We start from the raw sequence: 20108 nt of genomic DNA, 5'->3' as shown, positions 1-20108 counted from the left end.
ATTTTTCCCGAGTGCCTTGAAGAGTGCTTGACATATAGTCAGCACTCAATAAATACTTGTTGAATTAATGAAAAAACTGGTTTCTAATGAAAGGTCTTTCATCTGAACTTTAGCAAGCTTTGTTCACAGAGGGAGAGAGGATCCACAAAACTCTAAGTAAGCCCCTTCTGAGGAAATGGACCTGAGGAGGAGCGATTTTTCCCATTTTCCACGAGGTTGGCTTTTCAGTTGCTAAGGCAGATCCTACTTTCCTTACTTCCCCATCTATCCTTACCAAAAACAGTCTGCTGAAGGAAATGGAGCATCCATGTGTTCCTGCAACCTAAAAGAGCCTATTTAATTACAGCATTCAGTACATGGCCCTGTACAAGGAGGAATAGAAAGAGATCAAGAAAATGCCAGAAACTGTTTTGGGTGGGGCGGGGGGGGGGGGGGGGGGTTGTGGTAAGGAAGATTGGCCCTGAGCCAACATCTGTTGCCAATCCTCCTCTTTTTGCTTGAGGAAGATTGTCACTGAGCTAACATCTGTGCCAATCTTCCTCTATTTTATGTGGGATGCCACCATAGCATGGCTTGACAACCGGTGCTAGGTCTGTGCTGGAGATCTGAACCAGCAACCCTGGGCCGTGGAAGTGGAGCGCATGAACTTAACCACTACACCACCAGGCTGGCCCCCACAGAAACTATTTTTGTCTTTCAAAAAACAAACACTAAAAACATGGTGCAATGGCAAGATTACCAACTGCAGAGTCTCAAAGACATAGGTTTGAATGCAGGTTCTGCTCTTTACTAATCAAGAGACCTTGGGCAAATTACTTAACCTCTATGAACCTCAGTTAACTCATCTGTAAAACGAGGGTGATATGCTCCTCACTTTACTGTGACAATCAAATGTAATGACAGCAAAATGCTTAGTACAGCGCCTGGCACGGAGATACTCGCTGAATGATCGTTACTATCATTATTATTCTCATTATCTAAGAAACTTCAGATTTACTTAGTCAAACAGTCCATTCAACTCAACCACCTCTCTAGGTGATGCTGAGGGCTAGTCTATAAGATATTGCTCTTTAAGATATTATAGTTACTACATATGTAAACACTGAGGAATTTTGGATGATTTGCATTTCACCATTAGGAAGAAAAAGTTCTATGAAAAAGCTGTAGTTTTGAGGAAGATTTTAAAGATTAAATGTTGGATAGATGATTGAGAAAAGCATAGAAGTACTTTAAGTGGGGAAAGGTGTCAGTAGGAAGTCCCCAGTATGGGGCTGTGTGTACCATGGGTCACAAACAGGCCCTTCTGGTTGAAGCAGAGAGGTTGATCCAGAATGTGATAGAATGAGAGCAGTTAGTTAGGTAATGAGGTGACATGGAAAATTAACAGGACCAATAAAAAGTTATAGCTGGCAGTAAATGGTGATACTGTATATGATTTTGTACATTTATTTATCATCTCTACCTCCTTTTTCCATCTACATGGGATCTCAAAGATGAGCAATCTTCTTTCTGAAGATGGATATGACAGACCATTTTGCAAGCACTTTAAGTCCTTCAGCAAACACAAACAAACATCCTGTGACGTGGAACAGTCACTTAGGATTCTGACTCAGACTGGGAATCTGAGCAATGCTGTGGTAATACACCAGGACCAGGAACAGGCCATAAACATCTACCTGCCTCACTTGATGGGTTCTTGGCATGTTAAGTTGTCAACAGGCCCTGTGGAGATAAAGTTGAGTCAATCAGAAAATGTCTAAAGTCTACACAAAAAAGGAAGCCTTTGGGAAAGAAAACAAGGCAGGTTGTCTGAATTCTACATCAGGATTGCCCTACTTACTCTATTTCTGTTAGATGGGAGGGCATGAGGAAAGAGTGCTTAGGCCAACTTTCTAAGGCTCCTGGTTGGCTATAAGAGGCTATGTATAATTCTAATCCCATATTCACACCAAACCACCTTACAACTGATTTAGTTTCCAAATCCACTGCATTCTGGTCCCACTGCCAAGTGGTAAGTACTTGATTACCCCTGCACAGACAGACCAAGAGATTTTTACAATTTCTGAGAGCAGGGGAGTGAGACTCTGGAACAGACTCAGCATTCAACAAATATGTTCAATACTATGTGCCAATTATCCGATAGGCACTATACCAAGACTACAACCTGACCACTGTTCTAACCATCACCTCAACGCTCAGTAATATCATCTTATCTTAATGCTGCAACTATTGTATATAGTTTAAATACTGTAGGCTGATACCATTTTTATTTCCAACCCCTATTTCTCTAAAGTTCAGATCCATATTTCTAACTGCTATTATACATCAAAAATTTCCCTTTGGCTGTTCTGACAGTACTTACAACTCAAAATGTCTAAAACCAAATTGTTTATCTTCTTTCTCTTCCACTCACTCTATCTACAAGCCCATCCGAAACAATGAAAACTGTTTATCTTCCATCTGTAACCACTGTATTTGTTAACACCATTGTCGTTAACACAGATGCCTGAGCTAGAAATCCAATTCCTCATGGACTCATTCTTCTTTCTGTACCCACATCCCATCTATTTAGTAACAAGGACTGTTCATGCTCCCTTCCGTATGACTCTTGAATTTATCCTCTGCTCTCCATTCCCACCACCACTGATTAATATGATTCTCATCGTCTCGAGACTGGACTTTAAGAATTTGCTTCTGCCACTCATATGAGGAATTTAAAAATGTGGACAAAGAGAACAGATTAGTGGCTACCAGGGGAAAGGTGGGGTGGGGGGGTGGGCACAAAGGGTGAAGTGGTGCACCTACAACACGAATGACAAACATTAATGTACAACTGAAATTTCACAAAATTGTAACCTATCATTAACTCAATTAAAAAAAAAAAGGAATTTGCTTCTGCTTTCTCTCTCTTCCAATCCATCCTTTACAATGATTATAATATAACCATTTCAACTTTCTGTTTAGCATCCTTCAGAGACTGTCCATCTAATATAGAGATATCTCATACTCCTTCACCTGCCACTCAGACTCTGCTTTCTGCTGCTAAGCAACCCTTGATGTTTCTCTCTCCTGAATGCAGCTATTCCACCTCCACATAACGCATATCCATCTTCCAGGCCTGTGCTCACTAACAAACCCTTGGCCTAGAAGTCTATTCTCTCACTGTTGTTATTATTGTATTGTTTTTAATCTGAGCATATCCTGTAAATAGTTCAAGGCCCAATCAGAGTCCCTGATGCCAGTGGGAAGAACGGCTCTCTCCTCCATGGTTCCATAGATTGTTGAAATTACATTATCACACACCTATTAGAATTCATTGAGAGCTGTTGTTAGATTCTATACCTAGCACACGTAGGCACTCAGTAAATAATGGTGAATTAAACTGAACTGAATTTCAATAGCAACTATAGCTCTATTTCCAGAAGTTCCTCTAACAATACGACTCAGGCCTTGTATTTAAAAGCAGCCATTATTCTGATAAGCTTTGTCTTTTACTGACATCTAAATACACTAAGAATCCCATGTGGTTAGGGGTCATTCTACGGCCAATATAAGTGGTATTGTGATTACTATTAGGTACATTGTTTAGAACACCATTACCTTGCCTGATCTCAAAAAAAGTACAGGTAAAAAGCCCCCTCCAGAACAACAATGACGCAGTTAACTTTGGCTGCCATCACTCCTTTCTGAACCATGCCTTCTGCATTCATAATTAACGTCTCTGTTGCTTTTGAGCACCTGGAACAGAAAAATAGTGTATGACGGAGACATGTATTAAATTCTAAATGGAGATGGCATGGAGATAATCTGTGAATAACCAAACACTGAATTAATATTTCAATAAACAAATTGTTCTTTTCCTTTTCTTGTCTCAAAATGTTTAAATTTTCCCCATTCACATAAAAAAGTAACAATTTATGCCATTCAAGGGATAACAAAGAATTAACTGTCATTTATTTTACTACATGTGAACATCCTTGAGGAAAAAGTATTGTCTTTAAAAATTTGTTCAGAATTGGTAATTTTGTATTTACATCAATTTTCTGATTTTTTTTGGCTTTTTACTTGACATATTACTTTTTTTTGACTACTTTTGTAGTTCAATATGACAAATTCTTGCTCTAACAGTTATTGATTAATAACTATTGACATACCAATGCTCTCGGAAGGGGAGGTCAATTATGACTAGTATCTGTGGAAGACAATGGTGCTGTGTGTGCCCAGAGACTGAGGGACATTGTCTTGCTCAATCAGTTTGCAGTCAATGAGCTCATCAGCTAAATCTGATGGACTGACAGAGAACCCAAACATGAGGAAGGAACTGTAATACACTGATGAAGGCAGTATGTTGGTTTGCCCAGAGCAGTCAGACAAGGGAGGGCATCCAGCCAAATCCAGAGATTCAGGCCAGACTCCAAATGAGCTCCGGCTAACAACAAGACAATATCTCTTGTTTCCAACCCCATGCAAATTATAAAAACAAGAGGATGTGGCCATTGTGCTAGCTCCCCAAAGCACCACTCATTTAGCTGGGGCCTGGGCAGCTACATAATACTAAAGGCAGACAGAGGAGGGAGGACCCCAGCCCTCATCCCAGGGCCAGGATTTAGAAGAATCTACAGTGAATCCAGTAACCTATTAGTTTTCCTCATTTAGCCAAGAGGTCTAGAATAGAGAACTTGTCTCCCACTGAAAAAGACACTCTGATTTAGATCCTAGTTCTGGATCGGACTTGGGCAAGTCCTTAAATCTCTGAATACCTTATTGTGGAAATAACAATCAAAATTAAAAGTCTTGGGGCCGGCCCATGGCCGAGTGGTTAAGTTCGCACACTCTGCTTCAATGGCCCAGGGTTTCACAGGTTCATATTCTGGGCAGGGACACAGGACAGCTCATCAAGCCACGCTGAGGAAGCGTCCTACATAGCATAACCAGAAGAACTTACAACTAGAACATACAACTAGGTACTTGGGGGTCTCTGGAGAGAAGAAGAAGAAAAACAAAAGAAGATTGGCAACAGGTGGTAGATCATGTGCCAATCTTTAAAAAGAAAAAAAAGAAGCAAAACAAAGTCTTCTCTAGCTTATGTAATTGTGCAGATCCAGTGACATAACACATTTAAGACTGTTTGTTAACTCCAAAGTTCTATGTAGAGGTAAGATAGAGTGGTGATTAGGCATCTGCCTAGAACACTGGCCTTCTTTCAATCCCACATCAAATATTGATTGAGCACCTACAGCGCCAGGAACTGTTCTCAGTGACCCCAACGGACAAAAATATCCTCCAGGAGCTTTCAGTTTCACAGGAGGTTCAGGCAATAAACACATAAACTCAGTATGTTATATAGTATGCTGGAAAGTGCTAAGTGCTATAGGAGAACAAAACAGCATGGTAAGGGGGTTGGGAGTGCAGAGGGCACAGGAGAGGCTTTGGTATTTTAAAAAGAGTAAGAAAGTGCCACTGGAGGGAAGACCTGAAAGTGAGGAAGTGAGACTTGTCGGTGTAGGGAAGAGTTCTCCGCAGAGGGGAAGCCAGTGCAGGAGAGAGCCAGACAAGCAAGGAAAGCAGAGCGAGAGAGTAGGCCAATAGGAGAGGAAGTCAGGGAGACAGCCACGGCCAGACCATGGAGAGGCTTTTTGGCCATTGTGAGGTCTGTGATTCTTGCTCTGATCTGATCTGACTTCTCTTTTTAGAGGATCCTTCTGGCTGCTGGGTTGAGAACAGACTACAGAGGCAAGTCTAGGAAGAAGGAGCCCAGTCTGGAGGCTAGACTGTGATGGGGACAGTGTGGTAGTAGTGGGGGTGCTGACAGTGGTCAGTTTCTGGATATGTTTGAAGATAGAACCATCAGGAATTTTTTTTTAATGAATTAAATGTGTGGAGAGAAAGAGAATAGTCAAGGAAGATTCCAAGGGTTTGAGTCTGAGCCACCAGAAGATAAGAGTTGCCAGCAACAGAGAGGTGCCCATATGAAAGGGCACTGGAACTCCTCTCCCTTTTTTCCTCCCAGTTGCCAAGGCATCTTCCCACTAAGGTAAAACTGTGGCTAGAGGAACAAAATTGAGATGGTCCTACTTGGTGACTGCTAGAGGGAGAGACCACTTACACCACTTCTTTCTGGACCTTAGTTGCTCTAGTTGTAACATAAGATGGGTCAGCTGAATAATGGCAAAATTCCTTTTCAGCTGCTAAGTTCACAAACCTAGATTCTGCAACCAATTCTCACACTTTTCAAGATGTCTTTTTGATGTATTTTTTCTTGAAAAAAATCTCAACAAGGAAATTCAATTTTTGAACATGTTCTTTTGGTTTAAAATAAAATTATTTTATGATCCTAGTTAAACATCAAAAAAAGAATCTTAATAAAACAGCCTTCTTTAAAAAACAAAATACGCCCTGCAATTGTTTATACAGTACCTTGTTCCAGGGAGGTACATGGCTAATCAGGAAACTTATTTCCTATGTCATATATCATCAGAAGTTTGGCTCACAAGGTTAAATTACAGCACACATTTTGTGTCACTGTGAAAATATTCCCTTTCACTTTCATGGTACCTGGGCGGACTAGAAATGCTTCAAGGCTGCCTTAAAGGACATTCGGCTCCTGTGGGTGCTTGCTGTCTTCCCCCAAGACTTCACTTACCCTTGACAACAGCACTATTGATACCATTGGTCCAGGAGGAGAAGCAATTATTAGAGAAAAATGAAAACCAAACATGTGATATAGCCTGATGCTAGACAGGAATGTAATACTATTATACACAATTTAATTTAAATCCATGGATAATCTCTTAAACTTTCTAGCCCACAAATGCAGCATCTCCCCTTCTCCACAACATTCCATCAGTCCTGGGAAACGTCATCATCACCATCATCATAGCTTGTATATATTGAGCGTCAACCACGTTCCAAACATGGTGCCAAGGGTTGTTGCAACTTAACTCATTTAAAGCTCACAGCCACACTTTGAGATGGGCCATTATTATTTCCATTGTCAAGGGAGGAGGGATTCACACCCAGGATATCCTAACCCCTAGCCCAAACTCAATAGTGCAGTGAAACTGTTGAAGTTGGAATGGAGACAGACTGCACATGCACTTACTTCAATGCATTGTCTTATTGCTATCACTATCTGTCTTATAAGCCCTCCACGCCCCTCTGCTTGAGGGCAGAGACCAAGATTTATGTTTGTATCACCAGCAGTTACACATGAACAGAAAGCCCTAGGGAAGCCCATCTTGTTCTCCTGGTTTCCCCCACACCTAAAGGAGAGCCTAGCATACTGAAAGCACTCCATAAATGCTCACTGAGTAACTGGACGGAAAGAGGATCCAGAGAGTGAGCGAAGAAACCAGGGGCAGGTGAAACGGGCCCGCAGGCGATGCTCCCAGCGTCCCTCCCGCTTAGAGCATCCCGATTTGGACGTGAGGAGACACTCCCGTCCCCTCCTTCAGTGACGTCCCAGATTCCAAGGCCCCAAGCTGACTCTGCACTCAAAACAGCGGGGCAGAGCAAAACAGCGCTGGCTCTGCCCGCCCCGGGGTAGGAGTGAGCCCCCGAGGGGCGGGGCTCGAGGAGATGCGCCCCACGCACGTGCCCCCTCTCACACGCAAATGTCCCACACACGCTCTCTCCCAAATCCACACTCACACTCACACGCCCACACCCCCACCTATACTCTTCACACGTGTGGCCCTCGTGCATACACATTCTTACACAGGCACACAGCTTCGCACATACTTACATTCGGACGCTCACTCACACTCTTGACACACGCTTGCCTCCACATCCATCCTCACACACTCAGTCTCTCTTATTCGCACATTCCTATGTTCACACATTCCTATATTCACACACACTTAGGCTCACAACCCCCACTCAAGCTCTCACATATCTACACTCTTCACTTATACACTTACATATACGCACACGCTTCTACTCATACACTCTTCACCTCTTCACAAGCTTGCAGACATATACATTGACTATGCACACCCCCTCACGCACACACACACACCGTGTCACACTCCCACGTACGTTCACTCCCCACTCACACACTTCACACGAGCTTGCGCACACACAGGATCCTGTTCAATTCTCCCCCCTAGCTCTCACGCTCGCGCATGCGCACCTGTCGCAGCGGGGACGCCGCGAGCGCGGGCGCTGGGGTGTTCGGGGTTCGAGGACCGTTGCCGGTGGAGGTGTTTTCAGGCTGTGGATTCAACGCGATAGCTTAGAGTCGCTTCGCTTTCCAGTGAGAAACGGGTTAGCCAGGCAGAGGGGGACCGAGGCCAGAGAGCGAGACAGATCCCGGGGAGGAGGAAGTGGTGGTTCCCGCGCCGGCGGGGCGGGAGCTCTGGAGCGCCGCGCACAGCCTCGGAGCCTGTCGACCGCCGTCTAGGGAGCGGCCTCTCCGGCCTCTTCCAGCTTCTGCCTCCCTCGGCTCCACCCGCGGCGGGGGGGGCCCGGGGGAGGACTTCAGGCCGGCCCTGGCTCCCGCGCCCAGTCGCGGTGGCCCAGGCGACACAACGCACGCGGCTGTGGGCTAGGGCGAGAAGGCGAACAGGGTCTTAGCGTTAGAAAGACCTCGGGTTGAATCCTCCCGCTGCCACTTCCAAGCTGTGTGGGCTTGGACAAGTTGCATAGCCTCTCCGTGCCTCAGTTTCCCTGTCAAGTGAGGAATCCATCGTTCAATAAATATTTTTCTCACTCCCAATATATGCCAGCTCCGGGCTGGACGTTTGACATACATGGGTGAATAAACAAAATAGACCCAGTTTGTGCCCAGGTGCAGGTTGCAGTCAACTAGGGACTGGGGGGTACGCAACCAGCAATGAAGTAAACCAGCAGCCATATGTATTGATTATGATGAAGGCTTTTGAAGTAAAAGAACAAGATGTTGCTTTCAACCACTCAAATGTCTTTCAGTACTTACTACGTTCTGGGCGCAGGAGAGCAAAAACAATCACATTCTCTATCCTCATCCCAATTCCCATCTGTGCCCTTTCTGTCATATGGGCCATATTAGACTGGCCTTTATAATCTTTAATATATAGGAAAACCACACTACCCAAGAAGTGGACAACAAACAAGTAAATAATAAAAGTATCTACCTCACAGGGTCATTGTGAGAAATAAATGATGCATTAAAGGCTTAAGTCATAGCCAGTCACATGGTAGGTACTCAATAAATGCTAGATATTAGTAGGAGATAGTATTGCCTAGTGCCTAAAACTCAAGGCCCCCACATTAGACTGACCGGGTCTGAATTCTGGCTCTGCCATCTCTAGCTCTGTGGCCTTGGGTAAGTCTTTGAATTTCAATAAGACTCAGGATTATCATCCAAGAAACAGCCATACTAATGGCATTTTATCTGGTAGGGCAGTTGTGCGGATTAATGAGGTCATGCAAGCAAGGCTCCTGATTCTGGGCCAGCACCCATTGAGAGCCCAGGAAGTGGTGGCTATGAAGATTGACATACACCTGTTTCCTCCTCTGCAAAACAGGTCAGCAAAGCTGGAAGGTTCTCCAGTTCACCGAAGCCGTGAAATTTAGGGCACAGTCCCAAGAGGGGTCTGCCAGGATGAGAAGTCTTTGACAGGGGTAGGGAGGTGGAGGTGGCCGCAGTTCCCCTGGCAGGCCCAGGTTGTTGAGGCTGCTGAAGGGAGACAGGTGCGCCTCGGGTTGGGCACCATCGGGACACTGCAGAGGAGTCTTGGAGAGCAAAACTCTGCCCAGAAGAGACGCACCAGGACAGAGAGATGATTGGGCAGCGGGCTCCGGCTTCCGGGTTCCTTGCTGCAATGCCCAGGGCTCTGATACCTCATTCCTAAGCCTCCAAGGGCACATGGACCTGCAGGTCCCAAATAATAAAAGCAAGAGATGCCCTGAGCTCTTACGAGGCACCAGACTGGTGCTAAGCAGCCCTTATTGCCTCACAAGGACCCGAAGGTGGTGGGCATTTTTCCTGTTTCACAGATGCACAAACTGAGATTCTTCCACCAATCTCCCTGGCCTCCTTTCCCTTCTTGCGATTAGCCAAGAGAGAAACTCTGCCCCGCTCTTGTGCACGCCCTTCAGTGGCCTGCACACATTCCCCGTCCCCCTTTCCTTCCCAGGCCAACACCAGTTTACTCATCCTGTGGGTCACTTCAGGGTTCAGTTTTATTCAATCCCAGAGCCATGTGGGCTTTTCTTTCGAATTCTTGCTACCTTTTGTAATTTATCAGCTTTGAGTTGATTTGTTGATTCATTTAACTCATTGGAAACTCCCAGGGGACAGGTCTTGTGCAACAGAATTCCCTAGCACGTGGAAGGCACTCAATACACACTTTCAAACTATCAATTACTGAACGATGTTCAGAGAGGTTGTTATTCTCTTCAGGCTCCAGGATAAGCAGGAGTAGGAGGTAGGATATATCCATTATTTCTCAACCCTCACCTGCATCAGAACCACGTCAAGAGTTTGGGAGGGTCTTTTTGTTTTTTAAATTCTGACGTTCTGGCCCCACACCATTAAATCAAAATCTCTAGGGCACTGATATTTTTAAAACACTCTCCAGGTGATTTTTGTAGATGACCGAAGTTGAACAACAGAAAGGCCAGATGGCTAAAAATTACAAAGTTTCACTCTCTTTTTGGTAACTAAAAAAAACAAAACTGCCTTGAGTCCCATTACTAAGCAGCTATTTCTGCCCAATGCTTTCAGCAAACTTAGGCCAAGGGAAGTGGAGAATTGGTATGCGTGTGAATAATTCAGCCCCCACCTTACACTCCCAATTTCACCCTCCTGACCAAATAAAAAACGCCATCTCTGAAAAAAGTAGAAAAAAAAAAAAATGGCAAGCACCAAGGGAACTGGAAAGGGAGGGAGGAGGTGGAGCATTTGCTTCAATTATCCGGATAATTGTTCCCCACCTCAGGCCATTGTTACCGAAATGAAACAATATTCTATTGGATACAGTCTTGGCCTTTTCAGGCGTGCTCCCCGCCGCGCCCAGCACACGCTGGGCACCGAGTAGGCGCTCAATAAATTTTATTCTGATGACAGAGGAGAGCTTTAAGGGTGAGGGAGGGATGCCTTGTTACGCTTAAGGATTTGGGGGTGTGCGAACGTTAAGGTGAAGTGGGGAGCAGAGGGGCTGTGCGGCGCCCATTCGGGGCCATCAAAAAACTGTTGGGAGGCCCTGGAGACGGCAGTTCCTGAAATTCGGAGCCAAAATCCTCACTCCTTTCCCAGAAGCGTCCCCCACCCCCTTCTCCGAGGCCGAATTGAACTCTTGCGCCTGTGGTGAGCACAAAGGCGAATTCAGGTTTCTCAAAGGCCCATCCGCTCTGAATAAACACTAGGGAGAAGCAAGATCATTTATTGGTGATGGGCGAGCACAAGGCTCGTAGCCTGCCCTCTCGGCGGAACGGCCTCGCCCGGACGCGCATTAAAGGTAACAATCTTGGGACAGCTGAAGGGGCAGCCGGGCGCCTGAGCCCCTCGTCGCTCAACCAGCGCAGGAATGTGGGTACTGACTCTCAACTGCCCCTCTTTCATCCCGCCTCACAGCTTTTCAAGAGGGGCTTGGGTTCTCTATGAGTGTGTATTTGCTAATTACAGCCTCGGCTTTAATGAGATTCTTTTAAGTCCCCCAAGCCCGTTTGCAGGTTGCAGCCTTATCTGGGGACCCTCGTTTTCCACCCTGGCTACACATCCTGTGAACAATCGCCTCTCCGGCGCCTGAAAGGAGAGCGAGCGCCCCATTTCTGCTGAATGCACGTCTCAGTTCATCCAAGGCTGGCGGGCTTTTGATGGCCACAATGCAAGTTACGCCCAAAGAGTGTCTCTTTGGTCAGATCGACAACGCTTGGCTTCACGTTTGCAAGTTAAACGGGCAGAAACCCGGCTGAAACTCCCACGCCAGACGCCGGGGACATTTCCCTCGGCCTTGCTCGGAGCAGAACTGGGGAAGAGGTCTGGGCAGGGGGAGGAAAAATGGGGGGGGGGGGGAAGTTGTTAGGAGGGGGCGCGGGAAAAAGACTCCTGATTCTCAGCCGCCATCCAGAAGAAGAAGGGGGGGGGCCATTTTCTCTAGCATTTCCCTTCTATTTTTATTTTTCCATTTTGCTTTGTTGGCAGTTTTACCCAAACAACGACAAAAAAATAAAATGAGAGCGTTTTCTCCTTGCCTTCACCTAGGTAGCTGCTTTCCTCCAGCCCCTGAAAATGTGACTCCTTCATAAAATCAAAATTTATGATTATTCAAATGTTGGGGACTGTGAAAAGAGAGGAAGAAAGAGAGAAAATTAATATTGCAGCTGTTCTTCTGATTAATGAGAGATAATTGCTCATGAAAAGTCACCCCTGTGGCATTTTGTTGTCTCCTGGATCTTTGTTCTTTTCCACTATTATTGAGGACTTTCTTGAAGACTAAGCGGTTCTTTTCAATTTTTGGGTATTCAGAAAGGGTTGCCTGGTTACAGAGAATGGGGAAATCTCGGGCTATATCGGGTAAGATGTGCCACAGACAGCAATATCACAATGCCACTCGGAGAAAAGGATGGATACAAGTTAACGATGCGCTTTCAATAAAACATTCATAGACTTGTTCACGCTTTGATAATGACCTCATTAAAGGGAGCTGGGGGCAAGTAAGTCCTGTCTCCTGTTTGTGTTCAGTTAACAAAACCCAGCTTTGAGATCATTCATCGCTTTGGAAACTAATATGAAATCAATGTAAGAGGAGCAAATAAATCCGAGGCGGCCCCGCCAACTCCTGGGCTGTCCCGCCCTGTTCTCGGCCTCCGTTTGGGACAGGAGAACCGTGTGGGCAAACGCAGAAACTGAGAGAAAAAAGGACTAGGGATGGGGGTGGGGGGGTGCACGAGGGAAGGCAAAGTGGGAGCTACAGCCAGAAAAAAGAGCTAAGCACATCAGTGGGTCAGAACTCTAGGGCCTGTTGAATCAGCAATGCTGAGTCTGCGCCCTTTACCTTCCCTGACTTTGCCCATGAAAGGAAACCGGAAGAGAGAGAAGGAAGAAGGGAACGTGGGTTTCAGGTCAGGTGTGACCCAGGATGGGGGCAAAGTACTGGCAGACTTTCTGAAAGCTGCAACCGAGAATTCACATCTCAAGTTTGAGCTGGAAGGAAACTGCTCCTCCAGGCTCAAGTTAGAGAGTCTAGGGGTAAGAAGGCAGTGTCTCTGAACTGCTTTGGTTTCTTCTCAATTGAGGGTAAGCGTGGGGTGTCCTGACCAGGGAGGGGCGGGGGATGAAGGAGGGACAATTTTGTTACCTTTGCATTTGTGACACTGTCTTGCACTCAGGGAAGACAAAACCATCCTCTGTCATCCCAAGCAAGAGGGAGGAAATCAAAGGATTCCCACCCCCTTAAAAGAACTAATTTTCTCCTTGAATTATGAAAGCAATGGCTTAGGTAACAGCCTGTACTCTGTACCCAACTGCTTAATACCAAATAAATCCTTCCACGTGGCTCCCCGAGTCGTGGCAATTAGAGCTCATTATAGGCTCATAAGAGCTCTCATTTCAGGGATTACTTAATGGACGATGAAATTTTATCGGACAGAATCACTGAGAAATAAAATTGGGTGGCAGCAGGGGCACCATGGGAGCATGCCAACGGTCTGCTTGGGGTCCACTCCTGCTCCAAGCGGGTTCGAGATGCTGCTGTCTTGGGGAAGGGTCCGGCTGGGCAAGGCCAGCCACAAAAATGCCCAGGGACTTGGAGGGTAGGCTTCGTTTGGGGAGGGGAGACAAGGCACAGTGGGGCAGGCTTCTGAAGATGGGGCTGCAGTGGAGGAAGGGAGAAAGAGGGAGAGAGAGAGAAAGAGAGAGAGGGGAGGGAGACACTGAGAAATCCAAAGAGAACTAATGAGAAGAGTCTGAGAAGATACTCCAGTATGGAGCATGACCCCAAAATACTTGCTCTTGGGGGGCTCGAGCAATTAACCAAGTACTACAAAAGGTAAGTTTCTCAGACACGGTCTGCTTTCAGCCTCAGTCTGGCCCCAGGCTGCTGGTCCTCTTGCAGCCCTAAGCGACCCCATGGGCCTCTCACTTTCTCAAAATTCCTTAGCACTCCAATTGCATGTTTCTATAGTCAGACATAAAATGACTTAGATGCTCAAGCTTCATCTTTTGGATTCTCTAAAATAAAATGATCCTCACATAAGCACAACTTCCAGCACATTAGTATAAGAGTTCTTCCTAGGGGCACACCCAGAACCAGCGGGAGCACTGTGACCCAAACTGTTAGCCCAAAACAGACTTTGGATAACCTCCTTAACCCAGAGTGGGGACAAAGAGAGAGAAAACTATTACTCTCAAAGAGGCATTTTATACATATACATACATATATATTATATATATATTTGCAAAGTGAATAAATACATATAAATATATATTATGTAAAATTTTAAGTGAAAAAATATATATACTTTGCAAAGTGAATGTAGAAATCATGTCACCTATTTGGACAATTTAGGCCTGTAAAAAGCAGCCTGCCACGAAGCATCTCTCAGTAGTTGAGCTCCCAGTCTTCTTTCTGGAGCTGGAATGATTCCGGGGACTGCCTGGATTCTCCTGACACTAGTGAGGGAGGGCGGGCTGGGCAGGCAGGCTGGGTTGAGGCTGAGCGTCTGCATCGGCAAACCTTGTGGTACAAAAGTAGTTACAGCTGAGCTGCCCTGAGTTAAGCCCTGAAACTCCTTAATTGTTGTCACAAGATGTTGGATTAGCACATTTCTGGAATAGCTGTCTGTTTACACTCTAGAGACCCACCGTCCACTAACCGCTTTCTAATTGAATTCTAATCACATTCAAATAGCTCAATAACCAGCCTCAGCTGCAATTCATAAAACTTTAATTGCCATCCATAAATCCTGGGCTCCCCAGAGCGGGGCGTCCCTACAACCCAATTACACTTCTCTAGCAGGCAAGAGAGAGGGTCACAGAGATGCAGAGGGGAAACAGGAGACAGAAAGACAGAGGAGAGAGGAAGACAACCCAGCCTCCAGCTGAGAAGTGGTGCTCCCCTAGGATTTGGGCGCTTGGTTCTTGCAAGCGGAGGGAGTCCTGTCCCCAAGTTTCTTAGCACCATCGTGAACTCAGGCCTCAAGTGTGCTGTTTCCAAAAAAGGATCCGACTTGTTGCTCACCCTCCCTACTCTATCCAGATTTTTACATGGGGAAAGAAGAGAAAGCTGTCATATCTGCCGTTTGCTTTCCCAAAAGATCAACAGCCCCTCTGGGCAGCCACCCTTTCCCACACACCCACTGGTATACAAGTCTTCCACTGGACCCTCTGCCAGCCAGAGAGACTTCCTTTACTAAGCAAGCCACTTCTCCCATCCAGAGGCAGGATTCCTTGAGTGCCTCAGTTCCCTTCAAACTTTTGGGCTTTTAAAGGGGTGGGGAGTGGAGAGTGCTTCCTGGATAGCCTGCCAGCTGCCCTAGAACTGTAAAATGCAGAGGGGCAGGAGATCGCAGGACCCAGAGCAAAGGCCTCCCCCAAACCCTGCCCAGTCTCCAGGCGGGCTGGGGCTTGGGTCTTCTCTCCAAAATCCTTGGGATGGAGTTTGTAGGATTGGCCTGGAAATACAGCGCTGAAACCCTTGGAGAAAGAAAAGAGGGACTCTTCAACGTCTCTCTCTGAAAAAAGGAGGAGCTGCCCATTAGAGGCACAAGGAAGGGTCGTTGTTTTGAGTGGCCCCAGGAAGGCTCCAAGTGTAAAGGCATTTTAGAGCTTCTCAAGCATCAGAATGAAAAGCTGGGCAGCTTCTTAGCTGGGAGGCCTCACTGTTACGCCCGGGATCCGTCACGAACTAACCACCTGAATGACCTCGGCCAAGTGCAAACCCTGGGGAACAGCGCGTGTGTGTGTGCGCTTCCGCGGCCCAAGCTGCACTCCGGGACTGGGCCTCTGCCAGTCCGCCGCCCGCACAATTCTGCTCCAAACCTCAGGCCTCACACTTTACCGTGCCTCAGCCACCGCGGGCACCGAGGAGCAGGGCGCATGGGGCATCCCTATTAAAAAGCCTCCAAGTCCCCACCTGGTGCGCTTTGCGGCCGCGGGGCACGGATGAGCTAGACTGGGGCCTAGGCTAGGGAGAGGGATGGGATGAAGGATGGAGCTCTGCAATTTCTCGAGAAAGCGTGGAGAAAGAGGGGGAGGAGGCTGGCCTCCCCGCGAAATTAACAAAACCTACACTTTGCAAAGTCTCCCCCATCCCCCTCCTCCGAGTTCTTCCCCGCCGCGCGCCCGCCCCTCCTCGCCGCTTCTGTTGTGACTCGGGCAGCCTATCCCGAGGGTGGGGAGCTGCCGAGGAGCCTGAGCCGAGCGGTACTCCGCAGCATCACGTGCCGGGGTGGGGGCTATAAAATCCCAGAGCCGGGGCGCCAGGCGGGGGACGTGAGGACCAGCCCTCTCCAGGGACCCCTTTGTTCGCAGCCCAGACGCCAACACCTCCGCGTCCCCAAGGGCTTGACCGCCTGCGTCCGCGCCGCGCCCGGGGCAGAGCTCAGACCAGGAAAGGGGAGGGGGCGACTCGGCCGGCCGGGCCCTCCAGCCACCCACCCCTCCCGACATGTCGCGCTCCTTCTATGTCGACTCGCTCATCATCAAGGACTCCTCAAGGCCCGCGCCCTCGCTGCCTGAGCCGCACCCTGGGCCAGATTTCTTCATCCCGCTGGGCATGCCGTCCCCATTGGTGATGTCGGTGTCCGGGCCCGGGTGCCCATCCCGCAAGAGCGGCGCGTTCTGCGTTTGCCCGCTCTGCGTCACTTCGCACCTGCACTCTTCTCGTGGGCCGGCGGGCTCTGGCGGCGGGGGCGCAGGGGCCGGGAGTGCAGGGGCCGGAGGTGGCGGGGCGGCTGGGGGCGCCGGGGCCCTGCCCCTGCTCAAGAGTCAGTTCTCTTCGGGTCCTGGGGACGCGCAGTTTTGCCCGCGCGTGAGCCACGCGCACCATCACCACCACCCGCCGCAGCACCACCATCACCACCACCAGCCCCAGCAGCCCGGCTCGGCCGCTGCCGCAGCGGCTGCGGCGGCAGCGGCAGCGGCCGCGGCGGCCTTGGGGCACCCGCAGCACCACGCACCTGTCTGCGCCACCACCACCTACAACGTGGCAGACCCGCGGAGATTCCACTGCCTCACCATGGGTAGGGCGGGGTCTCTGGGCACCTGCGCGCCGCGCCTTCCCAGCTCCCTGGAGCAAACTTTCCGCCTTCGGTGGAGGAAGTGGGAGCCCGGGGGGCGGGGTGGGGAGAGAGGAGGGGCTTTTGGTGTAACTGTGGAGTCGTCCCCAGAAGTTCCACGAAGGTGGAAGTTAGCTTGCCAACCTCTCAAACTGCCTGGTGCACTTCATTCCTGGTACCTGGTGCCCAAGTCTTGCGTAATATCGGGGCCTTTGGGACTTCGCGCTTGAGGGCTGAGAAACGGGAGGTTAACTGACTGAGGTTCGGGGTGGCTGTGTTTGAACTCAGATGTGGCATTCTGGCCTCGGGGCTGGCTAATTAGCGTTTCGATGTTTTTGGCTAAGCCCTCCTATCTTTCCTTAAGGCTTGAAGGGAGACGGCCGGGCAATGCCAGCCCCCACCCCTCATTTAATCCTCTGACTTTACGGCCCGCACATCAAAGGCCTTCACTTGCTTTGGGCGTCTCTTGTCCTTCCCGACTAAGTAACGATGTGCCATGAAATGGGAAGGGATGAGGGATGGATACAGGTGTTTGGTTGAGTGTCGCGGGTGGGTCCTTGAGAGGCGTCCTTCCCACGGGATGGCACGTGAGTGGGAGCGCCTCGCCGGAGAATTACCTCTTTGCTCTCTCTTGGCCGGTCTGCAGGGGGCTCGGACGCCAGCCAGGTACCCAACGGCAAGAGGATGAGGACAGCGTTCACCAGCACGCAGCTCCTGGAGCTGGAGCGGGAATTCTCTTCCAACATGTACCTGTCTCGACTCCGGAGGATCGAAATCGCCACTTACCTGAACCTGTCGGAGAAGCAGGTGAAAATCTGGTTTCAGAACCGCCGGGTGAAGCATAAGAAGGAAGGGAAGGGCACGCAGAGGAACAGTCACGCGGGCTGCAAGTGTGTCGGCAGCCAGGCGCACTATGCGCGCTCGGAGGATGAGGACTCCTTGTCGCCGGCCTCAGCCAACGATGACAAGGAGATTTCCCCCTTATGAGGGAGGGCTGCCCCTCTTTCACCACCCGCTTCCGGCAGCCCCCTCAACGCCAAGGCAGGCACCAAGGGCCCAAATCCTCTGCTATTCCATGGTCCCATCTGGAAAGGAACGGACCCGAGAGTTCCTGGGTTGTACATGCCGCGCCTGACCCTTCACGCCTTCTCCTTGACCTATTTGTTGAGGGCTCCACTCACAGTTATAGATCGTTTTTTAAAAATGTACATAATCTAGATTCAACTCAGTCTGGTCATAAACAGAGAAGAAACAGGGTTGGTTTAAGTTTAACACTGTATAGTGGTTTTTGAAAGCGCATGTCATTTCCCCTTCCCTACTGTCCTTCAAAACGTGATCAGAACACGGGGTTTCTTGATTATTTTGTTGTTCTTTTAAAAATGAAAGTATTGAATTGGGAATAATTTAGAAAACTAAACCCTGTAGGTCTTGCTTTCTGAAAATTTGCCTGGGGAGAGTTTAAAATCCAAGCCCCTGGAAGTCCCTTTGTATGTGAATAGTTTTATATAAAATTTATATTTATATTTATTTAAATAAATGAAACAAAATCAAGGTTTTAAATTCGTGGTGTTTGCTCTCACCATCTTCCCCAGTCTCTCTCTCCTCCATATCTAGAGAAAGGCATGGGCAGGAAAAAAAAGTATCTGAGAATTCAGAGGAAAGTGTTACTAAAACTTGGGAATGTGGGTCTCCTGGTTGAGGGAGTTTGTGGCTCTGTGGGATTTCTCTGTAACAGGAAACTTCTGCCAAGAAGATGCTTTCAGTCATGATGCTGCCTCCCGGATAGTACTCCCATCCTCCAAATAGCTAACCTCCTCACAGTTGACAGGACAAATCACTCCATTTAGAGTGACACTGACAACTAATGACAGGCAAACCTTTTAATTCATTTAGTAGGGAAAGTTGAAAATCCCTAATCTGAGATTTATATTCTGTGGCAGCCCGCCCGCTTTGTTCTTCTTCCTCAGCTCTCTCAGTACTAAAACCTGAATTACGTGAAGGAATTTGAATAGTCAGAATAGTTTTAGGAAGAGCTACAATCCATCAAACAGGTTGGAAGCAAATACATGAAAACTTACAAATGATGCTGCAAGTGACTACAAATATTACGTTTCCTGATTGTCTTGCTAAGAAATTAGCTGGTTTCCTCAATGCAGAGAAAGCAAAAGGTCAGGGACAGGGAATTATTCTGTCCAAAGATTTACATTCTCATTTTCCCAAAATAGTTCAGAGGTGCCTTCTGGCTCTTGGGTTTTTTTTTTTTTTTTTGGACTAACTTTAACCTAAATTGGCTCCCTTCTAGTCCCTGTCTTCTCATCACCTTGCAGAGTGAATTCCTGCAAGCCTGGCCCTAGAAAAGACTTACTCTGGCTCTGTAGTGCCACCTGGGTCTCTCCTTAGTGCAGCCAGGGCCTGTCATCTAAAGGAGAGAAGTGAAGCTAGAAACATGGAAACTAGGAGATCTCATTCCTTGCAACCTGAGTTCCACTGACTCCCACTGCCGTTCTTTCTATTTTCTGTAAAGATGCCACCTAAGGGGTTCAAGCGATATGAACTGTTTATAACACATACGCAGACTTCTTTAGGTCTGATTTACTTTAGGTCTACAGGAACTGGAACCTCAACAGGTGGGGTTGGGGCTCTAAAACTGAGGGCAGAAAGCTAGTTTGGCAAGAGGGAGAAAGGAGGGAGGTTTCCCCTCCCGGAGACACACTCTCTCTCTCTCTCTCTCTCTCTCTCTCTCTCTCTCTCTCTCTCTCTCTCTCACACACACACACACACACACACACACACACACACACACACGGAGCATCAGGAGGCTTAGAAGGAAAGTTCCCCTTTCAGACTCCCCAGGCCCTGAGTCCACTGCCATGCTGGTACCGGGTAGCGGCCGGGGCAGGCAGGAG

General features: G+C 48.0%; 1 protein-coding gene and 1 long non-coding RNA gene across 2 annotated transcripts; one reads left to right on the top strand and one right to left on the bottom strand.

Moving 5' to 3' along the window:
- Positions 1-1423: 1423 nt before the first annotated feature.
- On the bottom strand, positions 1424-8542 carry LOC102148938 (uncharacterized). Its single transcript, XR_290060.4, has 3 exons — positions 8132-8542; positions 3601-3738; positions 1424-1722 (listed from the first exon to the last, which is right to left on the bottom strand). It is a non-coding gene; the product is annotated as an uncharacterized lncRNA (long non-coding RNA).
- A 7886-nt stretch (positions 8543-16428) lies between these two features.
- GSX2 (GS homeobox 2) lies at positions 16429-18739 on the top strand. The gene is made up of 2 exons (XM_001493454.5): positions 16429-17166; positions 17849-18739. Exons 1-2 carry the CDS (start codon positions 16593-16595, stop codon positions 18187-18189), a joined length of 915 nt encoding a protein of 304 aa, XP_001493504.1. The 5' UTR covers positions 16429-16592; the 3' UTR covers positions 18190-18739.
- The last annotated feature ends 1369 nt before the right edge of the window (positions 18740-20108 follow it).

This window comes from Equus caballus, chromosome 3 (assembly GCF_041296265.1).
Source record: "Equus caballus isolate H_3958 breed thoroughbred chromosome 3, TB-T2T, whole genome shotgun sequence".
NCBI classification, from domain to species: Eukaryota; Metazoa; Chordata; class Mammalia; order Perissodactyla; family Equidae; genus Equus; species Equus caballus.
This window is presented reverse-complemented; position numbering and strand designations above follow the sequence as displayed.